This window comes from Acartia tonsa, chromosome 11 (genome assembly GCF_053477335.1).
Source record: "Acartia tonsa isolate MP-2025a chromosome 11, ASM5347733v1, whole genome shotgun sequence".
Classification (NCBI taxonomy): domain Eukaryota; kingdom Metazoa; phylum Arthropoda; class Copepoda; order Calanoida; family Acartiidae; genus Acartia; species Acartia tonsa.
In genome coordinates, this window is record NC_137270.1 from 18,250,275 (window position 1) to 18,277,358 (window position 27,084).

Sequence of the window (27,084 nt, forward strand, 5' to 3'; positions counted from 1 at the left end):
AACATAAAGAAAACATTGGAAAATTAAAAAAATATATTTGAATATTGTACATTTAAATAAATAAATAACATTTTGGAGAATATTAAGGTATTGTCCTTTTCGTGGCAACACCTTAAAGGGCGTTTAGTCTGATTTTTACAGTAGCATTTCCCCTATTTCCAGCTCCTGCAGGGCCAATTACCTAACCTTGAGGGGCAATCACCTTACCTAACTTAACCTAACCTATCAAAAGCTCCTGTGAAAATTTGACGAAACGCCCTTTAAGAGACGTTGCCACGAAAGGGACTATACCCGAATATTACATTAAATATTTTAGCACATATTAAACACTTTTTAAAAATTGAACTATTTATATTTGGAGAAAATCTTAGGTATAAACTTTAATATGTTACAAGCTTTTAATGTTTTGATTAATAACAACAAATTCATGCAGATCTTAGATAATTATATCAAGTTTCTCGATGACTTTTTCAATGACTAGTTTGATATTCTCGAGATACATCTTGTTGTAAGTCTTATTTTCCATTTCTTGATTGGGTTTAGTATTTCCTTCTGTATCCATATATTGAGATTGGGTCAGCAACTCTTTTCTATGAGAGTTGACCATCACCATCAGGAAGGAGAAGAAACCCACAACAATGGCCACTATGACACAAGTCATAATCATCTCAGTAATCACCCACTGTGGAATATATGCGTGTTGCACAGCAATGGCAACTTGAATTGATTGATAAGTTAGAGCACCAATGGCAGCTGTGCCTGTACAAATACCAAACATAACTATCCAGCATAGTAGGTATCCACTTTTTCCCTTTATTGTTCCTTGGATAAGAATAGCAGAGATTGCAATTTGAACAGTAGGTCCAGCAATAGTGAGTCCTCGAATCAAACTATAATGAGATATGTCAGAAAACAACCAGCTTATATCAATACAACAGAGAACAACAAGAGTCACGATACTGATAACCATAAGCACTACTCCAATGATAAGAGCAGCAGTCTTGGATGTAGAATTAGGTGTTAGTCGGCTCCAGTTTTCTTTCTTCTCAATTTCAGAACTAATATGTAACTGGCGCATATGAGAGTTTACAATTGTCACCAGGTAAGCAGAACTAATTAAAATGATGGACACTGATAAAAATGTTGACTCAAACATAAACTCAATGTAGCTGTAATCTGCCATAATTAGAACACCGATTGCTGTTAAAACTGTACTTAAACCAAAAATAATCATCCAGAATAACAGGTAGCCAGGTCTTCCCTTTCTTGTTCCGTGGATAAGAATAGCAGAGATTGCAATTTGAACAGCAAGTCCAGCAATTGTGAGTCCTCGTATCCAACTGTAATAATAGCTGTAGGGGGGAGACAGCCAGTAAAATATCAAATCAAGGCTACCAAGAATAATAAGAGCCAAGATACTGATAACCAAATACGCTACTCCAATTACAAGACAGGCTGTCTTGGAAGTAGAATTAGGTGTTAGTCGGCTACAGTCTTCTTCCTTCTCAGTTTCGGAACCATTCAGTAGTTGGTCCCTATGAGAGTTTACAATTGCCACCAGGTAAGTAGAAATACCCAAAACAATGGCCACTATTACAGATGCCAAAACAAACATATCATTAAGGTAGAACCTGAACATCGTTTGTTGTACCATCATAGTTAGTACACCAATTGCAGTTAAAACCATACTTAAACCAAAAATAATCATCCAGCAGAGCATGTAATTGGGTCTTCCCTTTCTTGTTCCTTGGATAAGAATGGTAGAGGTTACTAGTAGGACAGCACCTTCAGCCAATACAAGTCCCCCAATCAACATGGGGGGAACATCAGGAGGTGGTCCCATTTCATCATTGAACCAACCAATAAGAACAGAGCCACCAACAAGTAGTTGGAAACTGATAACCATTTGCGCTGTTCCAATGATAAGGCAGGCAGTCTTGGGTGAGTTGCAACATGTAATATGACATCCTTTAGAATTTTTAGTTTCGCCCATTTTGCATCTGAAAATAAATATATACGTATAGAAGTGTAACCCAGACAACTATCTGGTTCCAGTGGTGGGGACCTTTTTTGTCTGTTATCAAATTGCTTTCTGTTTTTTTTAGCAAATTAGCTGTGTTAATATTCCAATACTATTGGCTGATATTCAAAGACCCAATTGAAAGTCAGCACTATGTCCCTACCCATTAAAATATAGTTTTAAAAAGCAGAAGCCAAAAAATAGATACCTAAGCTCCTGTAACTAAAATAAAGTGTGTTTTTATTAAAAGAAGCAAAAGTATTCTCTATTTAAACCATTTACCTTTAACAGAAATTAATCAATATTTTTTTTTCTACATTTGCTTGGGGCAGAAAAACACATTCAACAGTTTTAAAACAAATTAGACCTAAAAAATTCAGTTTTTTCATTGTATATGATTTTAGAAAAAATAATGCATCAACACCAAATTCTATAGTTTTATTTTAACTAAATAACTTAAAATGCTAACCCCAAACAGCTGGAAGCACAGTCTGTGTGCACTTATAATATAAGATATTTCTTATTATTCACATAAATTTCAAGTGGATTAAATAAAGCAATACTTTTCTTCTTTAAATGAAAACACACTTTATAAGGATATTGAACAACAAGCTGTGAGTGTATGCTGTATTTTACTAAACACCATGTCCATATTTAAGAAAAGTTTAACTGTGTTCCTGTTCGCGCGCGTTATTGAAAATCAAACTGTGAATTACAATCATACAAAAACTCCAGAAAATAAAAATGGTTCAACATATGGTTTTTATCATTTGCTTTGTCATATTATTTGTTAAGACTGGGCAGTCAGCTTTGAATTCAAGATAAAAGCTTTTAATAGCTTTAAAATTTAATAAAAGATTCCCAGAAAAAAAATTAATGGCCCTTTACTAATGCTAACCTATTTATTCTCTTTTCAAAATATTCATAATACTGTTTACCATAATTTTCAGGGATAAGGGATAGGAAACCTAGCCATAAATCAGGTCCTGGCTTAGTTTCTAAAGGGATATTGCAACTTTTACCATTTCCTAATTAATTGACGCCACTGGAGGCTATCGCTCTATACCAATAAAGATCGGCTTGTTTTGTATCAACCAATAGACAACTGGAGGCAGCCATTGAATAACCGTGGCATGTGAACTTGAAGAAAATATTTGAAATGGTCTGCTTCTAAGAAACATTAATAAAAGGTGTTATATCACATCAGCTTAATTATCAAATCTGCCCAGAGTTTTACATTCAAAAAATACCATATAGGAAAACCAAAAATAGAGGGATTATATTTTGGAAAGTGGGTAGCTACGAATTTTTCATTTGGTAGTTTGTAAATGAAATGTTGTATTTTAAATTTAAAAATTTCATATGGAATTGATTGAAACCCCTCAAGGTACTATTTTATTGTATGCTATAAAGTACAAAAAACATTATTCTATTAACATGGAACAAGAAGAATTGTTAGAATGTACTTATTTAATTGTACTAAATTTATTTATTTATTGAGAATTTTAATAAGCAATGATAAAATAAAATTATCAAATAAAATCCGCCCTTACATCCATGACGGTTAGATCTTTGTTAATTTAGACATGTTAGAATTATCCTATCGATTACAAACACTGCATGATGATTCCTATAACAGCTGGGTAAGATTTTGGATGCGTAACAACTCTATAATCGTCACCAGCAAGTCTGTATGTTCATTTAAAGCATACTTATTTTCAACTTTTTGACAACAACTTTTGTATGCTATCATTATTATTTATCTGTTTGTTTTGTAATAATTGAACACTATTATAAGCAAAGCATCTCTATAATCAAATCCTGGAAATGAAAGTATGTCCTTTTACTGCATCCTGTATATAGCCAATTTTGCAGCAAATTAAAGTAAATTTAGTTTGGACTTAAAAATTAAGTTCTTCTTATTAAGTTCTGGCACTCTACAGGAAATATTGTTCGTTTGTCCTTCTTTCTGAATTTAAAGCTTATGTTTTTTAAAAGCGAAGCTTTTCTATAATTAGGGTCGGTCCGTACGTCCGTCCGAGATAGAGAGCTTTTATTCGTTAATTTAGGCATGTTAGAATTGTCCTATCAATTTCAAACTTTGCATGATGATTTCTGTAGTAGTTAGGTACGATTTAAAAATCGTAGCAACTCTATAATCATTACCAGAATGTCCGTACATCCATTTTAAATATGTTGATTTTTTTACTTTTTTAACAACAAATCTTTATGTGATCTAATTATCCGTTTGATCTGATTTTTGGTATAATGATTCCTGGGACAACAAAGTACAATATTTTAAGCGAAGTAACTCTATAATCAAGTCCTAAAAATGTAAGTATGTCCATAAACATCATCCTGTATCAAGCAGTTTTTCAACAAATTTACTTACAATTTTGCTTCGAATCTTATAGATCTATATTCTGATTATTCAGTTCTGACACTATACAAGTGTTAATGTCTGTTTGTCCTACCATTTCAGTGCTTCGCTTTTATGGATGTTGTCATAGTTGTTTTTAAATAACTAAATTCACATCTATTCTTATAATAAAGTAACAGGATGTGCGTATGTCTGTTTGTTTGTACCGAGGGATATCGCTAACCGCTGAACCGCTGACCGCTGCCAGCTAACCGCTGCACTGAACCGAAATTTTTTTACGTTCCTCGATTTTAAGAGGAGAGTTCAACGCAACATAAACGTTAACGCAACAAAGACATATTTGATATATAAAAAATTTAAATAGCCACTAGAACTTTCTAGGGGCGTAGCCGCTAATCCTTATACTAAAGTAACAGGATGTCTGTGTGTTTGTCTGCGTGTTTGTACCGAAGGATCTCACTAACCGCTGAACCGATCGGGTTCTCCTTTACAGGGTAGATTCTCATAGGTCTTGGGAAGGTTTATAACTATTTTGGGGGAGGGTACCACCACCCTCACATGAGAAATCACCCCTAGAAAAAAATTACCCCTTTCCAAAAAAGAGACTTGAACGAAACATAAACCGATTATTTTTCTAATTAAATATTTTAAATAAAAAAACATTCAAAGTGCCACTAGAGGCCTCTAGGGGCGTAGCCGCTAATAGATTATAAATTGTTCAAAAATTAAGATATTTATTGAAGAAATATTTTTGATACAAGATTGGTATAGATATTTATCGCATTGTATTATAGACAGCTTTCCGTGGATATTAAAATGAAAATAATAATACTAAATTCCTGTTTTTTTACGCTGAGAAGCCGAAGGCCCGGCCTAACTAAACTGGTAATGATTTTTATTTTATTTTTCATGGAAAATTGTCTGTAATTTAATGCTATACATTATTTTTCAGTATGGCTGAGAACTGGTTCGCATCCAGCGGATATTGATCGGTTTCGAAGCCATACTGGAAAATTAGTTGAGCAGTGTAATAACTCCACAGGCCAACCTGATATTATTATATATGACAATATCTATAATCCAAAGTAGAACAATGTCTATTCGTCTGTATATCTGTTTGTGCGTATGAAGCATACGATCTTATTAACTCCTGTAACAAATGGCCAGAAGGGTAGCTTTAAAAACTTTCTGTAGGACAAAATCTATTAGAACATATTCATGTTAGGGTGCTGGTACCTTTCTCCAAAATAGCTATGAACCTTCCCAGAGAAGCTAAAAGAAGCTTTCCTGTAAAGGAGAACCATATCGGTCTAGAGGTTAGCGAGATCCTTTGCTACACACATAAAGACAGACATCCTATTACTGTTGTATAAGGATGATAAAATGTTGAAACTGCTTTGTCAGGATAAGTAAAATGAATTGTAGTTAATTTAGGTTGCTCGCATGGACATCATTAATTGGTCAGGAGGAGATGTGGTGAAGGAGGCGTGTGGGGGTTATAATTATTTAACCAGCTACAAGTTTCACTTTTATAAAAGTACATGATAATTTGGTGTAAGATCCAAGTGATAATAAATCCATTATAAGTAGACTTGTCATATAATTTCCTAGCGCCAGCGTTTCCTGTCTTCTTGCTCTCATCATCTCCACCCTTGCCAAGATCATCCTCGCCAGCATGGACAACAATAGCACGACCAGCTATATCATTCACACCTCCGTCTCCCAGAGTCACAATTCTGAACATTAAAGTTTTAAGAATATAGGGGCATGAGCTGTATGTAACTCTGACCCACAGGGTAGATACCCCGTGTCGATTTTGTATTGGGTCTTAGAAATCAGCTATTAATCTCGGAAATAAAAACGCAGTCAAGTCCCTACAAATGAACTGAAAGCTATTTACTGTAAATCCAAAATTGAGATGGGAAGTGAGTTTAGAGGTGGTGTATTACAGAAAATAGGAGGCTATTTATATTATTGCCAGTGGGGTGTGAGCCTTATAGTATAAGACAAACATACATTCAGTGTGTTTAAAATATATTGTTTAGGGGACCTTGGTATAGGCATGTTTAAGGCTATTGTAAGTTAAATTAATGAATTATAAATTAAAATGTTTGGTTTTGTTACTATACATAGGTTTGGTGATTACAAGTCATTCTAGTAACAATCAATAATTCAGCTTCTAAAGTAGGTTGACTTATAGATAATGCCAAATTTTTAGATATAAGCATATATAAATTTATTCATTTATATATCTGTATTTATGTCTTTCTATCTATCTTTCTATCTGTCTTGATGTCTGTCTATGTGTGTATCAACCTACCCATCAATCATGCTGACACGAGTAGTGGGGCCAACTGGAGGTGTGTGGATATTTCCCAGGTCACCAACATGTCTGGCACTATCCACGGGGCTGGAGTGAGGGTTACCTGCAGGGTTAAAGTGACCGCCAGCATCCTACACATACCATCATTCAAAATAGTTTTCAAAGAATAAACAAATTCCTATAACATTACTATTGAATCGAGCTTACCCCTGTAATATAAGGGATTTTTGTAATATAAAATTAAATCAACCTAACCTAGAAAGAGCCGAGCAAATACTTGTTTCTCGTAAAATTATTGATTTTAACGATAACAAGTACAACTATGCTTAAAAAATAATGCATCAATTTTAAGACAAAAACTACAGAATAGCAGGCTGCAGAAATCCCTAATATTTTTTTACTCAATAAGTCATTTGCTGTGTTGCAAACTAAACATTATATTTGTTATACAGTCTTATTTTTATCTTATTCATTCATTGGTCAGTTCGTTTATCCAGTAGGAAGGGAGGAAATGTGGTAAAGAGGATAGATGGGAGGTATTGTTATTTTAGCAAGCTGCTAGCATCACTTTATCAGAATACCTGAAAATCTGGTGCAACATCCAATTAATAATATATTGATTATCATATTCTTACCTTACATTGGGAAGTGAGTTCACCATTCATATGAACATGGAAACCGTGAAGTCCTATAAATAATGGCTGGATAAAGTTAGGACCTAACAAAAAAGTTTCTTAATTTAATGGGACGAAGGAAGCAAAATATGTTTAGTCGAAAATTCTTTGTAGAACATGGGAATTACACAAAATGTCTAGCTCTCAAGCTATTGTAAAAAAAAGAAGAAGAAGAGACCTTCTTCCCTTCTCTGACCCTGATCCACTCAAATTTCAAAAACAGTTTTCCTGACTTGGTAAATTGACGTGCGAAGCGCGCAAGTTTTTTTTCACATTAACCCCTGGAACCTAGTAATAGTGTCTGACTGATTATGACGTAAAAAAAATTAGCCAATGAGAGGCCATTATTGATCAATGGTAAAATTCATATTGGCCTCTCATTAGCTGATTTTTTTTACGTCATAATCAGTCCAACACTTTTACTAGGTTCTAACCCCTGTGTTAATTTATTGGCGAAAATGCATCCACTGTATTTGTGCCAGACGTGCCAACGGCCTTGGATTGCCTTGAGGACGGGATACACAAAAAAAACTTTTTTTAACCATACCTATATAAAAGCTGAGTATGGGTAAATGAACATACGTCATTCAATCAACTAGCCCGTTAATTGTCTTAAAAGTCCTTACTGTACAATCATGGAAATGACTTGTTCCTGTTTAGGACCAAGACATTCCTCCTTTTAACTATTTATGTTCCACACCTGACATAGCAGCAGTATGACACGGTATTAGGCTTAGATTCAAACCTATGACCCTTCTGACAACAAGCAGATGAGCAACATTTTAAGCCACAGTTGCAGGTACAAATCCTTTAAATCTTACCAGGTTTCAATCCATAGATAGATCCTTGGATCAGAACAGCCTAGTCACAACAATTTATGCTCAATATTGTTTTAAAATTTTCAAAAAAAAGTACATAGACAATTTAAAAATTAAGATTTTGTTAGGGCTAATAATTAACAATAAAAATCAATTGATATCAAAAACTAAACTTAAAAAAATGAGATAGAGGTTTTTTCAAAAGCTGTTTAATCATTTAAAAAAAATATTATATTCCATATCAATCACTAAAGCATTTGAAATGATCTTCAGATATGTAATATTTATTACATACGTACAGGTTAAGGATCTAGTTTTTTTTTTAAAAAGTTTATTAGATCAAATAGAAATTCATTTCTATAAGAATAATCTGATAAAGTTTTGAAGACATTATTTATAGACCTTAAAATCAATACCTTACTTAAATATCCAATCAACTTTATTCAAAAACTAGTTAGACATATATGCACTACATAAGGTATTTAAAACCTTTGACATTTTGTCATTTAATCTGTTTGCAGCCATTAAATTAAAACACTAAGTGAAAGCATATATACTAGGGTGGGTCGATTTGCAAGCTTTTTGGGATTTTCACATTGCTACACATTGGCAAGGGTTACTGTGCAAATATAAAACCCTGTGGAACTATAATGGGGTTTTGTATTCTAAAAACAACGGGCGCGCGGGGGGTATAAAATGTGCCCTCCCCCTTATAAAACCAAAATGACCGCATTGAAATGCTGATTACGAATATAAAAACCATTTTGAAAAATATTTATTCAGTCTGAACTGATCTTCAAATGAACTACCAATATAAACAGTTTTGACTAAATCAGCTGTACTTAATTCGATCTTATTTGAACTAGGATAAATATTTTTCAAAATATTAGATTCGTAATCAGCATTTCAATGCGGTCATTTTGATATGCAACATGCCTGTGTTTGAAGGAATTATAATTTTTGGTTTTATAAGGGGGCGGGTAAACTTTATACCCACCGCGCGCCCGTTGTTATTAGATTACAAAACCCCTTTCAAGTTTCACAGGGCTTTATATTGGCCCAGTGACCCTTGCCAATGTGTAGTAATATGAAATTCTAAAATCGACCACCATCATATACATAGTATTGCAGGTGTTCCAAATTAAGTCATCTGCAATGGTAAGATAAAAATGAGGAGCTCTCATGAGATAATAGGGTAATAATGTGCTTGAGCATGGCTATTTAAAAGTTTCTCAACCTACTCCATGACGACTTATGTACATACTCCAAGAAACTAAGGCTAATCAATCAATAAATAGGTAAATTTTTCTAGACATGGCATAAACATTTTCCTGATTAGGATGAGAGAGAGTGGTCAGACTCAAATGTCCCGACACATTTTCATCCGCCCCTGACACTAGGCGAACAACTAAAAAAAAAAAAATATCATTGTATAATCATATGGGATACAGGATAAAAATGAGAATCATAAATTGAACCAACTGCGGTGCTACTGGTTAAATTGAATCTTTAGAATTATTTTCTCTTGATTTAGACACTTCCTTTTATTCTGTAATATTGCTTAACTAGTTATTTGTCAAAGCTAAGCAAAAAGTATAAGCAAAAAATAAAAGCTGTTAGAGTTATCTCAAATATTATATCTTTCATTTGTAGATTGATTTTGTAAGGTCTTCTAAAGCAGGGAAAGGGTGGGGGGGGGGGGGGGTTAATGGTCTTAATTTTTAAGGGCTTTGTATATTAGAAAATAGAATCATGGAAAAAAACAAAGTAGCAGGTTTTGTATTATTTTCACAGTAGCTTTTCTCATATTTTTACCCCCTGCTCTATCCAGGCGATGCCAATTTCCTAAACCTGCGGGGATATCATAAAAAATTTACCTAACCCAACCTAAAATAACCTATTGAAAGCCACTGTGAAAATATGGCGAAACCCGCTACTTTGTTTTCTTTCCATGATCTGAAATATCTATTTGGAGCATAAATGATTTCCTCATGGGGATAAAGAGTAATGGGGGTAAGAGTCAATGTTCCAGTTACATTGGCAGCTCCAGGTACTAGAGTTACAGCTGCAAATATACATTAAAAACATTACAATTACAATCTTTAGAAAGGCAAAAACATATTTTTCGTCTTCTTAAAAGCAGCAGCTTATAGTGCCTATAAAAATGAGGCCATGCAATTCAAAAGACCAATAATGAAATGTATAATGGCCTATCAATAGTCATTTTTTAACATAATTTTTTTATAGGCACTAAGAGCTGCTTCTCTTAACAATCTTAAATTATTAAAAAAGAAATTAACTTACATGCTCTCTTAGGAGGAGCAGGTCTTGATCTTGAAAAAAAATCTCGAAAATTTGAAAAGATGTTGTAACCCTAAATAAAAGTAAATTAACTTACAGAAATGTTTTTAAACACATTGTACAACATTTTGACATTCATAATTCCTACCTGCAAAAAAATCCTAATGGAATTACAAAATTCCCAAATTAGCGCCAAAAACCCGTGTTTTCCTGTGATTTAATAGAATTTAAAAAATATAAAAGTAAAAAAAATTCAAATACAATGACAAATATCCCACCTAAGTGACATCAACTATAATAGCCAAAACTTATTACTATTAATGTAAGGTGGGAAATTGTCCACTTAGTTTCCAACAACACCCTTAATAATTTGAAAAATTTAGATAAAATGACAAATGTCCCACCTAAGTGCCAACAACTACGTTGACTATAATAGCCAAAACTTATTGCTATTCATCTAAGGTGGGAAATTGGCTACTTAGGATTTAACAACACCCCTAATAATTTGAAAAATTCAGATAAAATGACAAATGTCCGACCTAAATGCCAACAACTGCGGTGGCTATAATAGTCAGAACTTATGGCTATTAAACTAAGAAAGGTGAAAATTACAACATTGGTTAATCAACACAAACTACAATAAAATGAAAAATTCAAACAAAATGACAAATGTTCGACCTGAGTTCCAACAACTGCGGTGGCTATGATAGCCAGAATCAGAGGTATGCCAACAGCAAAACGAGACCTAAAAACAAACATAAGTAATAACGTATCTTGGACAAAGTAGCTTCGGATAAAGTAGCTTCGGACAAAGTAGCTTCAGGACAAAGTAGCTTCAGGACAAAGTAGCTTCGGGACAAAGTAGCCCAGTTCATAAATAACTTTTAAAGGTCGACCGATTTTTTCTGTAGGTCAACCTGAACAAGTACAACCCACAAATACCTTTCGGTCGACCTAAACCTTCTATAGGTCGACCTAAATTTTCCAGAGGTCGACCTATGTCTTTTTTGATGTGGATTTTTTTTGTTGCTTCTGCATGTTGAAAAAGTTACAGGGAAGAACAGTTATTTATCGCATTGTATTATAGACAGCTTTCCGCGAAAAGAAATGAGAAAACCTTTTGTTGAAAATGTGGCCCAAAGGCCAGGACAAACAAAATTGTTATTAATCTATTTTTTTTTACTTTGTTATTCGATAAAATTATTGTCCCGTACTGAGCAATACTAAAAACTCTTGTATCATATCGGATTACAAAAATTTTAAACAAATGGTAACATGAAAATCATAGAATATAAAACCAGTTTTGTTGGCCTGGGCCTTTGATCTCTTAGGGCCAATACAAGTGGATTAAATCTTTTAATTTTGCTAACCGCGGAAACCTCTTTATAATACAATAGGAGCACTTAAGGTGTATGTAAAAAAAAATAGTCATAAACCTTCCAAGGACCAAGGAAAACCATGTCGGTTCAGACGCGACCCTCACACACACATAGATATCCTGTTACTTTTATATAAGGATTTTATGCATCGTTTTAAAAATCAATCTTTACTACTAAACGTAAAATTAATGTGTTTAATGTATGAAATTTGAGATTTTACACAAATGCAAAAATTTGTCATTTTTATCATAACATTAATACATTTACAGTATAGCTTCCAAACCGATTAATATCCGATGGATTAGAACCGGTCCTCGAGCATACTGAAAAGTCATGCATTACATCGTAATACAAACAATTTTCCACGAATATTAAAAAAAAACACTAACAGTTTTGTTAGTCTTGGCCTTAGGCCAACGGGTCTAACAAAACTGGTTTTAATCTTATATTTTTTTAGTTGCAAATCTATCTGTAAGGGGATGGGGTAAAGGGGATAGATTAGGGTTATCGTTATTTTAGTCAGCTACGAGCATCACTTTATTAGAGTAAATGAAAATCTGGTGCAATATCTAAGTTATAATATGTCAATGTCTTAATCAAAGTATATCTAACATAACCGCGATAATGTGGTTTTAAAGGAAGCTTTAAGTATGTCTCCAAGTTGTTTCAGACCATTTAAAAACTATTCTGTAAAAAAAAACTCCCAAAGGGATAGGGAAGCACTAATTTGCGTAAGATAGAGAAACTTACATAATAATTTAATCACTAATCTAACTTTAATGAGAATAATTATATGTTATCAGTTTTGCTACATAATAACAACTAATAATTTATTGTAATAGTAACTGTTAAGGTTTTTACTTACACCACATACAGTAGACAAGGGTGTGTACGGTAAATTAATTGCAGGGGGCCTTTGTCAATTTCAATATTATTATTTTCTCATTATATAAGTATTAGAGGCTAGGGCGGAGGTGATAAAAAAAAAATTGGGCGAAATACGTAAAAGGACCAAGGAAATCCCCTAAAAAAAAGTGTCCCACCCCTCAAGAAAATAGCCTAAACCCACCACAGGACCAGTAGGTATATTCCCTGAAGAGTAGAATCCGATCGGTATAGTCATTATGTCATCAGACATTTACGTCCAGGGGTGGGGGTAAAGGGATGTTTACCCCTTCCAACTTTGATACCACCTATTTTACCCATCTCAAATTAAAAAGCTTGGACGTCTCTGTCATTAGAATAACGTTATGCCGGTATTAAGTCAGTTATGGACACTTTTATGGATTGCCAAATAGTCGACATAAACAATACAGGGATCTTAAGGGATAAGCCAATGGCTGTTAAATTAATGTTCTTCACCATTGATGATACACAAAATTATCCCTTTTGTAGATCACAATTATGGGATGAAACGTTTGGACATTTAACTAGGTAACCTAACCAATTAAAATTCATTAGAAATCCCCAAAGTTATTGAGCCAAAGAATAACAAAACGTTATTATAAAACTTTGAGGACTATTGTTATAAACAGCCCAATGTTCCTTCCCTCCGTAAACAATGACTAAGGAATCATTTCAATGACGGTATGTCGATACTTTGTCAGCCGAGATAACCTTTGATATGCAATTTTAAGGAATTGGAATTGGCTAACATGATTTCGACATTCGATAGTCTAATGACATCATAACCACTCATTAATTGGCCAAATTACGACATAACTTTAAGAGGTAAGACGAGGTTTTTGTGATTAATTTTTTTTTCTCGGAGGGTGGGGGGTATTCCCCAATTCCAAGTACCCTCTTAAATGGACAAAAGCAACATAAATTTGTTTATATTATCGTAGAATCATGAAAGTCAAGGCTCGGCAGCCGTGCGTCAGCTGCATGTAAAGCCCAAAGGAAATCAACCTTTTACAATTTTAAAAATCAGCTGCAAGTCTAACCTGAGCACAATATTACAATTAAAAAAAAAAATTAAACCATCCAAATTTATAAATTTGAGGCCTAGTCGCGGATTACGCACTGCTGCCGAGCCCTGATGGAAATCTTAAACCGTATCGGAGGAGATTATTAAGATGGTGTCCTCACAATACCAGCAACAATGATCAAAAAGCTTATTAGTAGCTCATAGAAAATACACAATCGTAATGAATTTAGCAGGTCTGTCTTTCAAATTAATTTAATCAAACCAGTAGCTTGCAGAGGATTTACCAGTGAGGGGGGGGGGGGGGTTGACATTCCGTTAGTCAAGAAAATTTCTAGAGATACTTCGCTAATAAAAGAAAAATCTGTGTTTTTGTCTGATATAATCTGTTTTGTTTAAATTTTATATTCAATAATAGATATTTGATAGGTGGATAAATTGACAGGGGTAAATTGTAGTCAATTTAGGTTGCTAATATGGACCTCTTTTATTAGTCAGTTGATTCATACATAAGGAGAGGAGGGGATGGATTTTAGCCAGCTATAAGCATCACTTTATTAGAGTAATTGAAAATATGGTGTAACATCCAAGTAATAATATATCGATTTATTAAGTTTCTTACACTATGAACATTAAAATTTGAATAACATGAACATTATTAATCAAATTACTTCAAAACAATCCAATAATATTTATGTTTGTCTGTTTTTCTTTCATTGAACATTGAAACCGTTTTAATAGTATGAAGGAAATAATATTTACTCAGCTGTTATTTAAGACAGAATTCCATAAAATTAGCATGATTGTTTTGTCACTTTTCCCTTCGGTCGTCTAATTTTAGTTTTAAAAGTTTTATCTGGCTGGGCACTGATGGAAATAATTAACCTTGTCATAAAATAAAACAAAAATATATGGAAGGCTCTAATGCAATCATTATTATTGTAAGTTACATCTTTGTCTTTTTGGTCGTAAAATTTACGACATTTAGGGAAAGAAAGGACAATGGCGTATAAAATTAGCTAAATCCCCCTATATTGCCAGGGGGAAATTTGTTGTTCAAATATAGGATGCTTATATTGACCCCATTTATTGGTCAGTTCGTTCATGTAATAGGAGAGGAGGGGATGGGGTAATATGATATGTTAAAGAAATAAACAAACAAACTAAAATAAAATATTTGAAATTGGAGTGCTTTTTAAAGTAAACTGTATATTTTTAGAAAACAATGTTTTCTGGAAACTTGATACTTAGAACATTTTTAGTTGTAAATTCATTTCCGAACATATGTTTCACACAGTAAAGTAAAAAATAGAGGGGTCACGACTCACGAGCGATATGTATCTCTAACTTATCATCCAAAACATCCCATTTCCTTATGTCATAAAACGCGAAAATTGCATCACCCACCTAGCATTAAGTATGACAACGAGATCCTGCATCTTCTCTGAGAGTTCATACAGAATAAAACAAAGATGGAGGGAAGGAAGGTGTTGATACGGAAGTGATTTCACTCCCCCAAGTTGTAAAGTCAATGACCAACAAGTGGAGGAGGGATCATGGGACAAAAAAATTTACTAGTACCCAAAATTTATAGTTACAATCGAACTTTGAGTACTTTTGTTAAATCTAGATTGGATGTGTATTACAATAGCAGTGACCAAACTTGTCAACCATCATATTTTTTCTCGTATTCATTCGAATCCAGTGGATAGGAACCGGTTCTCATCCATACGAAAAAACTATGTCTAGCATCGTATTATATTCAGCTTTCCACGAATATAGAAATGTACAATCATAAGATTAAAACCAATTTTTTTAGCCCGTGCCTTCAGCACCTCGGGGCTAAAAAACTAGTTTCAATCTTATAATAATACATTCTATATCCGCGGAAAGCCGTTTATAATACGATGCGAGAAAAAACTAATCTATACCAGAGACATTATGGATGAAAAGTGTACATTTATTTATAGTCCATTGTATTATCCCTTAAAATTCCTAAACTTTCTACCAATGTTTAATTTGTCATAAAAGCAATGAGCCTAAAATTGTTATAATCAAAGCTACTCTATGACTTGCTCTGTCAGTCTGTCCGATTTCTGCTCTAAAATGTTAGTTGATTTACTGTGCAACTTATCAGGGATCTAAAGGGAAAAGACAATAGCCGATGAATTGATGTGCATCCCCTATGATGTACACGAAATTACCCCATCTATAGATTACAATTACAGGTTGAATGAAACATTCAAACTTTCAACTTAATGAACAAACCAATCAAAATTCCAAAGTTGGTAAACCAACAAATAAGAAAACGTTATTACAAAACTTTGAGGAATAGTGTAATAAAAAGCCCAATACCCCCTCCCTCCCTAGTTTTTATACAATCAAATAATATCTGCATTCATTTATTATTACTTGCACTTTTCTTTATTAAACTTGCAGGTGAAATTAAGAATTTTATGATCTGTAAAAAATGGATATATAATTATATGAATATTGCACCAGATTTTCGCCTACTCTAATGAAATGATTCTTTCACCTGGCCAATCCCCTCCCCAGAACGTGGAGGAACATATCGACCAATTTCTGCCGACTATATTAGCAATCTAAATTGAAGACAAAATTCGGATCTACTGCAGTTAACGGTAAAATATTGCTGGTAAGAAATATTTCCAAAAATCTATGAATTTTAAAGGCTGCTAGCTGCCAAACGGCTAAACGTAGAGATTATACCCGCACACCATTTTAAGCGGCATAAGAAGACCTACAAATAATCTGGAATAGCCAAGATCCAATGATGCACAGGGAAAGCGTTACTGAAGAAAAAACGCGTAAAATAGGCCTTTTTCGCGCATTTCTCTGCATTGCAAGATAATTATGCATTATTGATTTGTTGCTATTCCAGATTATTTGTAGGTCTTCTTATGCCGCTTAAAACAGTGTGCGCGCATTATCTGTACGTTCAGCCGTTTGGCAGCTAGCAGGCTTTAAAATTCATAGATTTTTGGCAATATTCGTTACCAGCAATATTTTACCGTGAACTGCAGTAGATCCCAAAATTCCTGTGTCACAATATCCACGTATTATACATCCATATCTGTAAATGTCATCCTATGTGGGATAAAGGAATGCTTCCAATGTTTATATGTGTAAAATTATGCCTTTGATAGCTAGTAATCTTTGAGATAAGAAATGGTAGCGGATTAATTTATTAACTAAATGTAAATCCATTTTTAACAGCTAAGCTTTTCTATAATAATGATCGTTCCCGCAACGGTTGGCTCTTTTTGTTAATGTAGACTTGTTAGATGTGTTCTTTCGATTTCAAACTTTGCATAATGATTCCTAAAAGAGTCACTGTGGTCTAGAATTGAATCAAGACAAAATTAAGTGCCGAGCCCTGGGACCTATGTATGGTGAAAATAGACATAAAACCATGATTATTCCAGGTAAAACCAAAATATTTCAGCGGGGGCTTTTTGAGAAAATTAGATTTGAAAATTTCAAGTTCAATTTTCACCCCCTAGGAGTTGCCGCATAATCATGACAAGAAAAGCAAATATTATTCATTTTAAATTTTGAACAACATTGCTTTTATAAAGTTCTTCATAAAACCACTCCTGAAGGGAGTTAATAAATGGCCATTTTTATCACTTGCTTTGCAAAGGTCACGAAAATTAAGCCTAAAATAAATCATATATAGAGAGGTTTTAAGAAGGACTTCATAAAAGCAAAGTTGTTCAAAATTTAAAATAAATAATATTTGCTTTTCTTGTCATGATTATGCGGCAACTCCTAGGGGGTGAAAATTGAACTTGAAATTTTCAAATCTAATTTTCTCAAAAAGCCCCCGCTGAAATATTTTGATTTTACCTGGAATAATCATGGTTTTATGTCTTTTTTCACCATACATAGGTCCCAGGGCTCGGCACTTACTTTTGTTTTGATTCAATTTTAGCCCACAGTGGAGTACGATTTCGGAAACGTAGCAATTTTATAATCATTACCAGAATCATTTAAAACATGCTATTTATTAGATTTAAAAATATCACTATATATACCAATAAATTTTTTTATATAATTAGGAAATTAAAGTCTTTTTTTCTCTTGTAATGACGTAATTACATGGTATACCAATAAATCTAACATGTAGAGTTACCTCGCTACTTTAATATTGATATTAAATAGGAACAAATACTATACATTTAATAATATAAAATTTATATAACAATTTCTTAATAATTTTTATTACAAAACTTACATTATCAAACTGCTTGTATTTTACACACGGGGCCTTTGAGTGTCTCTTCTTTGCTGATCTGCAAACAACTGAATCTACTTAGTTTTAAAATCATAGCAGTTACTAGAGAGAAAGAAGATTCGCTTTATTAATACTTGGATGTTGCATCAGATGTTCATGTACTCATAAATGATGCTTGCAGCTGGTTAAAAAATTGATAACTCCCATCAACCACCTCTGTCCCATTTTCTTTCCTTTTACTGGATGAACGAACTGACCAATAAATAAGATGCATATTAGCAACCTAAACTGATGACAAATGTTCCAGGGAGGGAGGGAACATTGGGCTGTTTATTACACCAGACCAAAAAGTTTTATAATGACGTTTTCTTATTCTTTGGCTAAACAAATTCTTAAATTTTGATTTGTTGGTTCAGTAGGTTGATTGTCCAAACGTTTCAACCACTAATTTTAATCTAAAAAGGGGGTATTTCTGTGTTTACTGTTTATTTATTTGGTATTTACATAAATTTATCGGCCATTGTCTTATCCCTCTTGATCCCTGCAAATTTTTCCCTGTCAATATATCCACGTGTATCCTATATCCATTGTTACTAGAGAGAGCGAAGAAAGAAAGATTTCCAAGGATGATAGGATAGAACGTAAAACTAATCTTCCCTCGTAAAAAAATATTCTTGCATTCTGCCATTTAAAGCTTGTAAGTGTTTCATAAAAAGAAAGAGTTGTAGATTACGTTTATTAAGCTTGTACTCTTTACTCCCTGGTCCATTCTTCCCCATATCTATCCATCTACCAGTATAAAACAAGGGTTTACTTATCATTTAATTTTGGGGAACTTTTGGGAACTTTTCAATGAAATATTAAGGAATATCTTAATCGTTGGATGAAATCTTTGGGTACTTTTACCAACATTCTGGGTAGGAGGTGACATTGGATTGTAAATTATATTGGTAACTAAACTTCTAAAGTTTTATAATCTCTTAGGTACATATATTAAATCATAATCATTAAATCCAAACTAGGGCTGTCCTAAATTTTAATCAAAAAATTATAATTATGATATTTTAAAAGCTAGTAAAAGTGGCTGACTCAGATTATGACGTCAAAATAAATTAACCAATGAGAGGCCACTATAAATTTTACCATTGGTCAATTACAGTGTATACTGGCCTCTCATTGGTTATTTTTTTCTAGCGTCATAGTCTGTATCAGCCACTTTTACTACCTTCATATTTTAGATTTTACATCAATTTATCTTCCATTATCTTAACCCCTAAGATCCATGCCATTTTTTATAAGATTGCAAACTATAACAAACCTTTTTTACGCTTATAACCACTTTGAAAACTAGAAAAAATTGAAAAGGGTGTGGAAGTGGTTTTTGAAAGCTAAGCTTTTCTATGTTTAGAATCTTAACATCACTACGGCAAAAACAGTTAGTTAGTTAGTTATTTTGCGATATTTGACGTAATATAATTGTCATATTGTTATAAAACATAAGTATTTGTAACAATTCTACTACATTCTACTACTACGTTTATTTAATTTATGAACTTTTTCTACAATATAGTGATAAGTATGATATATCTCATAAATGTATAGCATTTCTTTTGCAATTTGGCCACTAATTAATTATTATATATCTTTTAATCCAAGAGCTTTAAAAGTTGAAGATTTTATATAAAAGTAACTACAACTTGTAAGTTATGATACATTAAATCATTAGTTTGGCTCTTTTTGGATGTTGTCATTCTTGTAGAAAGTTGTAAGACCAATATATACTAAAAATACTTACATAAGTTTAATCGTCAAAGCAGGATTCTAAAACAGCGGTAAATAGGGATAAAACAATGAAAGATAAATTGAAAAATACCTATTTTGTCGCTTAAAATTATAGGTGGAAAAGTTTGGACACTGATTTATTGAACTTACATGACTTATTTCAAGCCCAATGTCCCCTCACTCCCTGATAAAATTATAACTTGTGAATTCCCTAAATATCAAAAGGGCAACATGTCTTATTTTGGCAATATTATTTATGCTAGTTTAGAATTGAAAGCTTTATATTATCTAGTTTTGAAATGTTATTATCTTACGTAAAATCAAAATCTAGTAAGATTTTTTTTACATAATTTCTTATTTTGAAAAACTCTTGTTACATATTAGTCATTAAAGTCTTTTCTATATAGTTGATAGAAAAATAGTATAACGTAGTAAGTTATATGTTGTAATAACACATAAAATGTCGCAAACGGCTAAAGCAATTGATTAACAGTATAAATAAAGGGCTATATTTTAATGTCGGGAGCGTTTAATTTATGCAAGTGCAAATAATACTGAAGTAAATATATATATAGATTACATAGTTAGGTTAGGTTAAAAAGGGGTTAACTAATGTTCCTTCCCTTTGAATATTTGGAGATTAATAAACATTAATGCTACATATAGATTACAATGATAACAAAAATAACCTATAAAAATATTAAACATGCAAATTCATTGTTTGGAGGAGCGAAGCTAGTCTATTAGCCAGTCTGTCCCGCCATAATAACGAGGGATTGCGAAGGGGGGGGGGGGGGGTTGTCAATCCTCCCTAAGAGATGCAATGAATATTGAAAAGTCGTTTTGAGATTATAGAATAAGTGAATACTTGAGGTTTCCAAACACGACTTCTAAATTGTTACCCTTTTTAAAGTCTAGACTTCAAAAATATGTGGTAGACGGCATCATACGGACAAGCCTTTCCTAGAGTATACTTCGCTCTGGGACTCCCGGCAAATGCAGATGTTAAAACTCCACCCATCAACTTTAGATATGCTATCAAAAGACGGTCATTTTGATAAGCGGTCACCCAACCCATTGTTATGGAATACAATGGCCACCTGGGCATGGGGAGGGGATTACCCCCTCCCCCTTTCCGCAGCCGGACCTTCCCTTTTCTCTGCCATCACCTGCCTACCCCAAGGAGGCAGCCTTCCCTCCTACCTTTGCGCCTGTGGACACAGCCCCAGCTCAAAGGAACCCCTCACCAGCTACCCCTCATAATCTATTATTATACTTCTATTTGCTATATAAACCTGTATATCTATTGTAATGAATCAGTTCAAAATATATCTCTTTAGCAATAACTACTTTTAGTTATTTATTGATAGAATCTTTAAGGCTAGGGGCTCGTTTGAATCGAACTCGCTCAGTAGGGTTGAACTGTTTCACCCCTACCACAAATACATGTTTTTATGCATTTTATATTACAAGTTTATGATTTCCATCCACCCTTACAGAAAAAATAATGGTGATTTCACACAAAGTACCCTGTTGAACAGTTATACCCTTACCCCTCTCTTTTTTTAAAATGAATTTAATGAAGGAGTAGCAGGGGAGGGGGGGGGGGGTAAAATTTTTCATTTGTTTGTTTATTTCTTTAGGTTAGGATACATTAGGCTATATTGTAATTGTAACTGCAGTGTAAGAGACCCCCGCAGGAGTTATACACTTACCTTTTACCATAGAAAACTTGTGTCAAACATGATTTTATTTCTACAGAATCTTCGCTGTTATCTTGGGATTCAATTTCAATTTTAATATCATTTTTATTGTCTGTTTTGCCATTTTCTATCATATTTAATGCTTCTTTTTTTTCATTCTATAAATAGTGGGAGTAGTAAAAAGGATGATAAGTAAAATTACCCCTTCTGTAGATTGAAATTATCTGCAGACATTGCAAACAAAACAGACACAAACACTATATAGTAACTTTCCTACTAAAATCACTAGTTTTATGATAAAACAAATAAGCGCTTGTATTTTGTCTAACTATTCATTTGAGGAAGTTGTATTGTATAACTATCACAACTAAGAGTTTTAACTGTCAGAGAGAGGGGACAATGGGCTGCTTATTACAGTAGTCCCAAATGTTTTACAATAACGTTTTCTTATTCTATCGTTGGCTTAACATCTTTGGGACCTTAAGTGAATTTTGATTGGTAGGTTAATTAAGTTGAGTGTTAAAACGTTTCAACCATTAATTTTTATCTACAGAAGGGATACTTTTGTGTATCATCAATGGGGATTTACATCAATTTTTTGGTCATTGTCTTATCCCATTAAATCCCTGTTCAACTGTTCAATTATGTTCAATTTACATTTTTAAAGCGAATCTTTTCAATAATCCTGGCCCGTATGTCCGTTTGTAACGGAAAGCTATTTTCGTACGTTAGTGTAGAAATGTTAGAATTATCCTATCGATTACAAACTTTGAATGATGATTCCTGTAACAATTAGGTTTGATTTAGAAAGCGTAGCAGCTGTATGATTGTTACCAGAAATTCCGCACGTTCATTTAAAAAAAAAACTGCATCAAATGTATGTAAAAATTTGTTTAGACTTACAAATTAATGTTCTCCTTATTATGTTCTATTATTGTTTGTTTGTCCTGCCTTCTGATTTTATAGCTTCACTTTTGTGTAATTTTCAAATCTCCTCCCCCCCTCTTTATTTTTTGGGGTGTGTGACTTATTTAACTTTCCACCCATTGTAATCTTTTTAAATAATAATAATACGATTACAAATAAACCGTTTAATTCTATGACTGTTAATTTGTATTAAAAATCAAAAATATTTATTAAAAGAAATGTGAAAATCAACAATTTTGAGTGTTTTAATAAATTTGAAATATTACAATAATCAAAATCACAAAAACAAATTTCTTTGTCCTCATCCATTTCAAAACATCCCTAAAAAAGCAAAAAAAAAACAATTTTTTGCGTCGTGATAAAGACAGCTTTTCGTGGGTATTAAAATGGAAAAATATAAGATTGAAACCAGTTTGGTTAGCCCCAAGGGGCCGAAGGCAAACATCTTCTAATAACTTTATGATTTTTTATTCTATTATTCGTAGAATATTGTCTGTAATAAGATGCTATACATGATTTTTCAGTTTGGCATTTTTAATAAACGTAGATAAGAAATCCTAAAGGAAATGTTATACTAATATACATCTATACCTATACATTTATTGTTAGGTATAATTTTTTTTAAACATAATTTATTAAAAGTGAGTGTTAAATAAGTTTACCATTTGTACTTGATGAGGGGAGTTAGCAGCAAACATTGCAACTTCAATTATTTTTCCTTCTGCAGATATTTTACTTAATCTAAAATTACAACATAAAATCACGCAACCTTTAATTCACTGGTGAGGTTGCGTGATTTTATGTTGTAATTTTAATTGTTTATGTTTATTCAAGATATAATTTATTTCCGAAATTAAACCCTTAAAGGAACCCATGGAAGAAATACACCGCTTTAAATGCTGAAAGCCTGCCACGAGTAGACCCAATACCAAAAATCTGAAGCCTCCAGCTTCAATATCATAAAAGTTACAGACATTTCAAAATTATTTTTAAAAAAATAGATTCAAACCTAGCGCATAAATTTATCTGCTTGTAGCCACATGAAACTTGAAAACCTAGAAATTTAATCATTTTAAAAACAAAACTTTATCTATAATTATGTATAGTAGGGTGGGTTCATATCGGAATTAGACAAAGCGGGGATATGCAACAGATAAAACCAACCTTAAAAATATTTCTGACCGAAAAAGAATTTTAAAAAATTGAGTTTTAGAACACGACCACTTAAAAATATAATTCATTACTTATTTGTATGCAAAGACGACATTCAAATTTTTTTTTTGAATCAGAACTTTGGCTTCATGGTGCTCCCTGGAAAGGCCTTGAGGAGCTGAATCAGGAACTTTTGTCCGTTTCATATCTCGTTCCTAGCCTTAGAAATCACTAAAAAAACAAAAAAATTTAAGGTTTATTGAGAATTGTCCAATTTGTAGAGGTTTTTTAGATTTTCTCAGGCTAGGAACGAGATTTTTTGAAACGGACAAAAGTTCCTGACTCAGCTCCTCAAGACATTTCCAGGGAGCACCATGAAGCCATAGTTCTGATTCAATAAATTTTTGACTCCCATTTACAAATAGCTATACAATTGAATGTCTGGTCGTCAGCGGTTTTAAGACTTAGGATAAATTTTAAATCATCCAGAGGTGTATTATATCTATATAAATTGAGTGCAGATCCCCGCTTTGGCCTCAGAAAAAAAATGTCCAAAATCGACCCACCCTAATGTATAGTCCGTACAAAGTTATAATCGAAACATCTCTATAATGAAGCCTTTGTAAGTTTGTATGTCCTTAATTTCAAAGTATTTTTTTATTTAAGCAATTTTGCAACAAATTTACATTGAAAAATATGAGTGGGGTGTGTGCGGTATGGAGGCGTAAAACTCCCTTCTATTTTTATTCAACCTCCAAATGGTTTCATACACACATGGTGAAACGATGTGGATAGCGAGTTCTTAAGCTACAGAGTCCAGACTTTTATAAAATAAGCTTCAATGTAAAGAAGAACCATATTATAAGAACAGACAGACAGGCAGAACCCTGTTACTTTCATCAGATATGGTCCTCCTTGTTTTACCTGTTCTTGGAAGGTCACTAAGACCTTGTCTCATACTTTCAAGATCCTTCGTATTTGGTAATTTTACAGATCTACAAAAACAAGAATATATGTATATATGGATAATGGATATAGAATGTACATGGATTTTATGACAAGGGAAAAATTATCGTCAATTTAGGTTGCTAACTTGGACATCATTTATGGGTGAGTTCGTTCATCCAATAGGAGGGGAGGATATGGGGGTTTCACTTTATTAGAGCCATATTGGAACATATTTTTACCTGATTTTTTCCATAGGACATACAACACCTAAAGCAATAAACATAATCTTTTTTAAAAAGAGTCCTGAATTTTATATTAGGTATGCTTTATAAAACACAAAATTACTTTTGCCTGGGCTCTCGGACCCTTGGGGACATACAAAACTGGAATAGATATAAATATTTTATTTTATTAATGTTGAAAAATCGTCTATAATACGATGCTAAACGTGATTTTTTAGTATGGCTCTATGGCTTATAACATGTACTAATTCAGCAGCTGTTAATTGGTAAGTGAGCCATACTGGAATGAAAATTAGCCAACCTCTTTTTCCAACAAGGGAAGGAACATCTAAGAAGATTGTATTTGTAATATAAGCAATTTCAACTTCCAATTTTTGCCATCTAAAATTAAATAGGTTATATATAATCTTTTGATTCTTAACGGGATAAAAAGTCTCTCTGTACCAAAGGATCTTGTTAACAACTGAACCAATATGGTTCTCCTTTCCAGAGAAGCTTCTCATAAGTCTTGAAAGTTATATAAATATTTAGGGCACCTCCCCCCATTTTTTACTTTCTCTTTAAAGAATGAACGTGGAACTGGAAGGTCCTCCAACCTATTCCTTCATGTGCCTCTAAAGGCTTCTAGGTGTGCATCCGCTAGTCTATATAAATAAAAATGGTTGGTATTGTTCCTTGAGTTTTTATACAAAGAAACTTTCCATACGCCACGGCATGAATGATTGCTGTTTTTTAAAATACAAGTCTTGGGATGGTTCTATACCATTTTCTGTGCCCTTCTTTCCACTAAAAATACAGAGCCCCTAAATGCTAGATTACAGCTAAAATTAAAGTTATTAAATGTTAAATGAATGAAAAATAACAGAGCTCGGCAGTTGCGTATAAGCCGCCTGTAGGCCTCAGGGAAATCAGCCTTATACAATTTTAAAAATCAGCTGGAAGTCTAAATCTGACCCAAATATGGCGAACCTAGTAATAGTGTCTAACTTTTTATCTTTGTGACGTAACAAAAATCGAAGGATGAGAGGGGAGGTGGGAAAGGAAACCCCTAAAAATGAGATGGATTTTTGTTACGTCACAAAGATAAAAAGTTAGACACTATTACTAGGTTCAAATATATATGGCAATCCTTCTTTTCAAAAACTAATCATATAAACAGGTTTGAATTAAAGCTTAGTTGCGGCTGACACGCGGCTGCCGAGCCCTGAAAAATGATGTATATTTATGCTTACTGTAGATTCCAACAGAGTATTCCATTTACTGGACGTGTCAAAATTAAAGTCAAAACCTTAAATGATTTATTAAAGATTAAATTGGTTTAAGATGTTAGGATTGTCCTATTCAACCAAACCTTTAATTATAATTCCTGTTTGACAACATTTTTTGTATGACTTTTGGAATAATGATTATAAGGACAGAGATGTACAATATTATAAGCGAAGCTTTTCTATATCAAGTCCTAAAAATGTATCCTGTTTTTAATTAATTTTACAACAACTTTGCATACAATTATATTTAGACTTAGAAATAAATATTTTGCTTATCAGGTTCTGATACTTTATGTTAAAGTTCGTTTGTCCTCACGTATTATTTATTAGAACTTTGCCTTTAAGGACGTTGTCCTCTTTTTATAACTGAAAAAATAAAATATGAAAAATAAAAAAAAGTATAAACTCAAATAAGAAAAAGTTAACAACTCACCAATACATGAAAATGTGTCAATTTCATTTAAGCATAACTATAACTAAAGCTATTTTGTCATATAACACATAATCTTTTTATGCGTATTATTTCACACGTTTGTGCTAATTTATATCCTCCCTCTTTATTCGCCTATAGTTCTACTTATAGAGAGTGTAGGTACTCCCACAACCCCCAACATAAATCATTTAAAGAAGACATAATTTTCTCAAGAATAATACTAAAATCCATGAAATCGAAGTTGAATAATTCCGACAGTTTGACAAATTAACATTAACAAATGCAAGTGTGGTAAGTTGAAGCGTTTCAATCTTACAATCGCGAGTTCGAGTCAAACGAGCCCCTAGCCTTAAAGATTCTATCAATAAGTAAACAACAGTAGTTGCTACTAAAAAGATATATTTTAAACTGAATACATTTACAATAGGATTATTACTATATATACAAAATTAGATGATAACATAGGTTAGGTAGAAGGGGGTGTGGGGAGATGAGGGTGGAGCCCTGTTGCGGTAGATATTGGTGGGGTAAGCTTCAGCGAGGGGAAGG

General features: G+C 33.0%; 3 protein-coding genes across 6 annotated transcripts; all 3 read right to left on the reverse strand.

Moving 5' to 3' along the window:
* Positions 1-15: 15 nt before the first annotated feature.
* LOC145331023 (uncharacterized) lies at positions 16-2,026 on the reverse strand. The gene has a single exon (XM_080175620.1). It carries the CDS (start codon positions 1,991-1,993, stop codon positions 437-439), a length of 1,557 nt encoding a protein of 518 aa, XP_080031746.1. The 5' UTR covers positions 1,994-2,026; the 3' UTR covers positions 16-436.
* A 3,094-nt stretch (positions 2,027-5,120) lies between these two features.
* On the reverse strand, positions 5,121-21,714 carry LOC145331866 (uncharacterized). Of its 4 annotated transcripts, XM_080176720.1 has the most exons (10): positions 18,081-18,132; positions 16,359-16,425; positions 11,195-11,261; positions 10,520-10,589; positions 9,546-9,623; positions 8,219-8,257; positions 7,359-7,411; positions 6,721-6,854; positions 6,007-6,136; positions 5,121-5,447 (listed from the first exon to the last, which is right to left on the reverse strand). In XM_080176720.1, the coding sequence occupies exons 2-10, from the start codon at positions 16,391-16,393 to the stop codon at positions 5,415-5,417; spliced, it is 639 nt and encodes a 212-aa protein (XP_080032846.1). In that variant the 5' UTR covers positions 16,394-16,425; positions 18,081-18,132; the 3' UTR covers positions 5,121-5,414. The 4 variants fall into 4 exon arrangements, with proteins under 4 accessions (XP_080032846.1, XP_080032845.1, XP_080032847.1 ...); XM_080176719.1 differs by lacking the exons at positions 16,359-16,425; positions 18,081-18,132 and adding an exon at positions 21,578-21,714; XM_080176721.1 differs by lacking the exon at positions 16,359-16,425 and having other exon boundaries at positions 18,081-18,179.
* A 946-nt stretch (positions 21,715-22,660) lies between these two features.
* Positions 22,661-26,590, reverse strand: LOC145332698 (uncharacterized). The gene is made up of 8 exons (XM_080177717.1): positions 26,536-26,590; positions 26,067-26,122; positions 25,136-25,215; positions 24,832-24,859; positions 24,569-24,639; positions 23,502-23,547; positions 23,155-23,233; positions 22,661-22,813 (listed from the first exon to the last, which is right to left on the reverse strand). The coding sequence occupies exons 1-8, from the start codon at positions 26,560-26,562 to the stop codon at positions 22,682-22,684; spliced, it is 519 nt and encodes a 172-aa protein (XP_080033843.1). The 5' UTR covers positions 26,563-26,590; the 3' UTR covers positions 22,661-22,681.
* Between the last annotated feature and the right edge of the window lie 494 nt (positions 26,591-27,084).

What these genes read in the sequence shown, in the direction of transcription:
- LOC145331866 (XM_080176719.1), bottom strand. Translation starts at nt 21,699, where the DNA reads ATGATAGAAAATGGCAAAACAGACAATAAAAATGATATTAAAATTGAA. An exon ending in CCGCAGTTGTTGGAACTCAG is followed by an intron (nt 10,590 to 11,194) that starts GTCGAACATTTG and finishes ACTTTTATTTAG; the next exon opens with GGTTACAACATCTTTTCAAA. An exon ending in TGCTCCTCCTAAGAGAGCAT is followed by an intron (nt 9,624 to 10,519) that starts GTAAGTTAATTT and finishes TTTTTTTTTTAG; the next exon opens with TTGTTCGCCTAGTGTCAGGG.
- LOC145331023 (XM_080175620.1), bottom strand. Translation starts at nt 1,993, where the DNA reads ATGGGCGAAACTAAAAATTCTAAAGGATGTCATATTACATGTTGCAAC.
- LOC145332698 (XM_080177717.1), bottom strand. Translation starts at nt 26,562, where the DNA reads ATGAAATTGACACATTTTCATGTATTG. An exon ending in TGACACATTTTCATGTATTG is followed by an intron (nt 26,123 to 26,535) that starts GTGAGTTGTTAA and finishes AAATCATTTAAG; the next exon opens with GTTTTGACTTTAATTTTGAC. An exon ending in CCCCTCATCAAGTACAAATG is followed by an intron (nt 22,814 to 23,154) that starts GTAAACTTATTT and finishes TTGCTTTTTTAG; the next exon opens with GGATGTTTTGAAATGGATGA.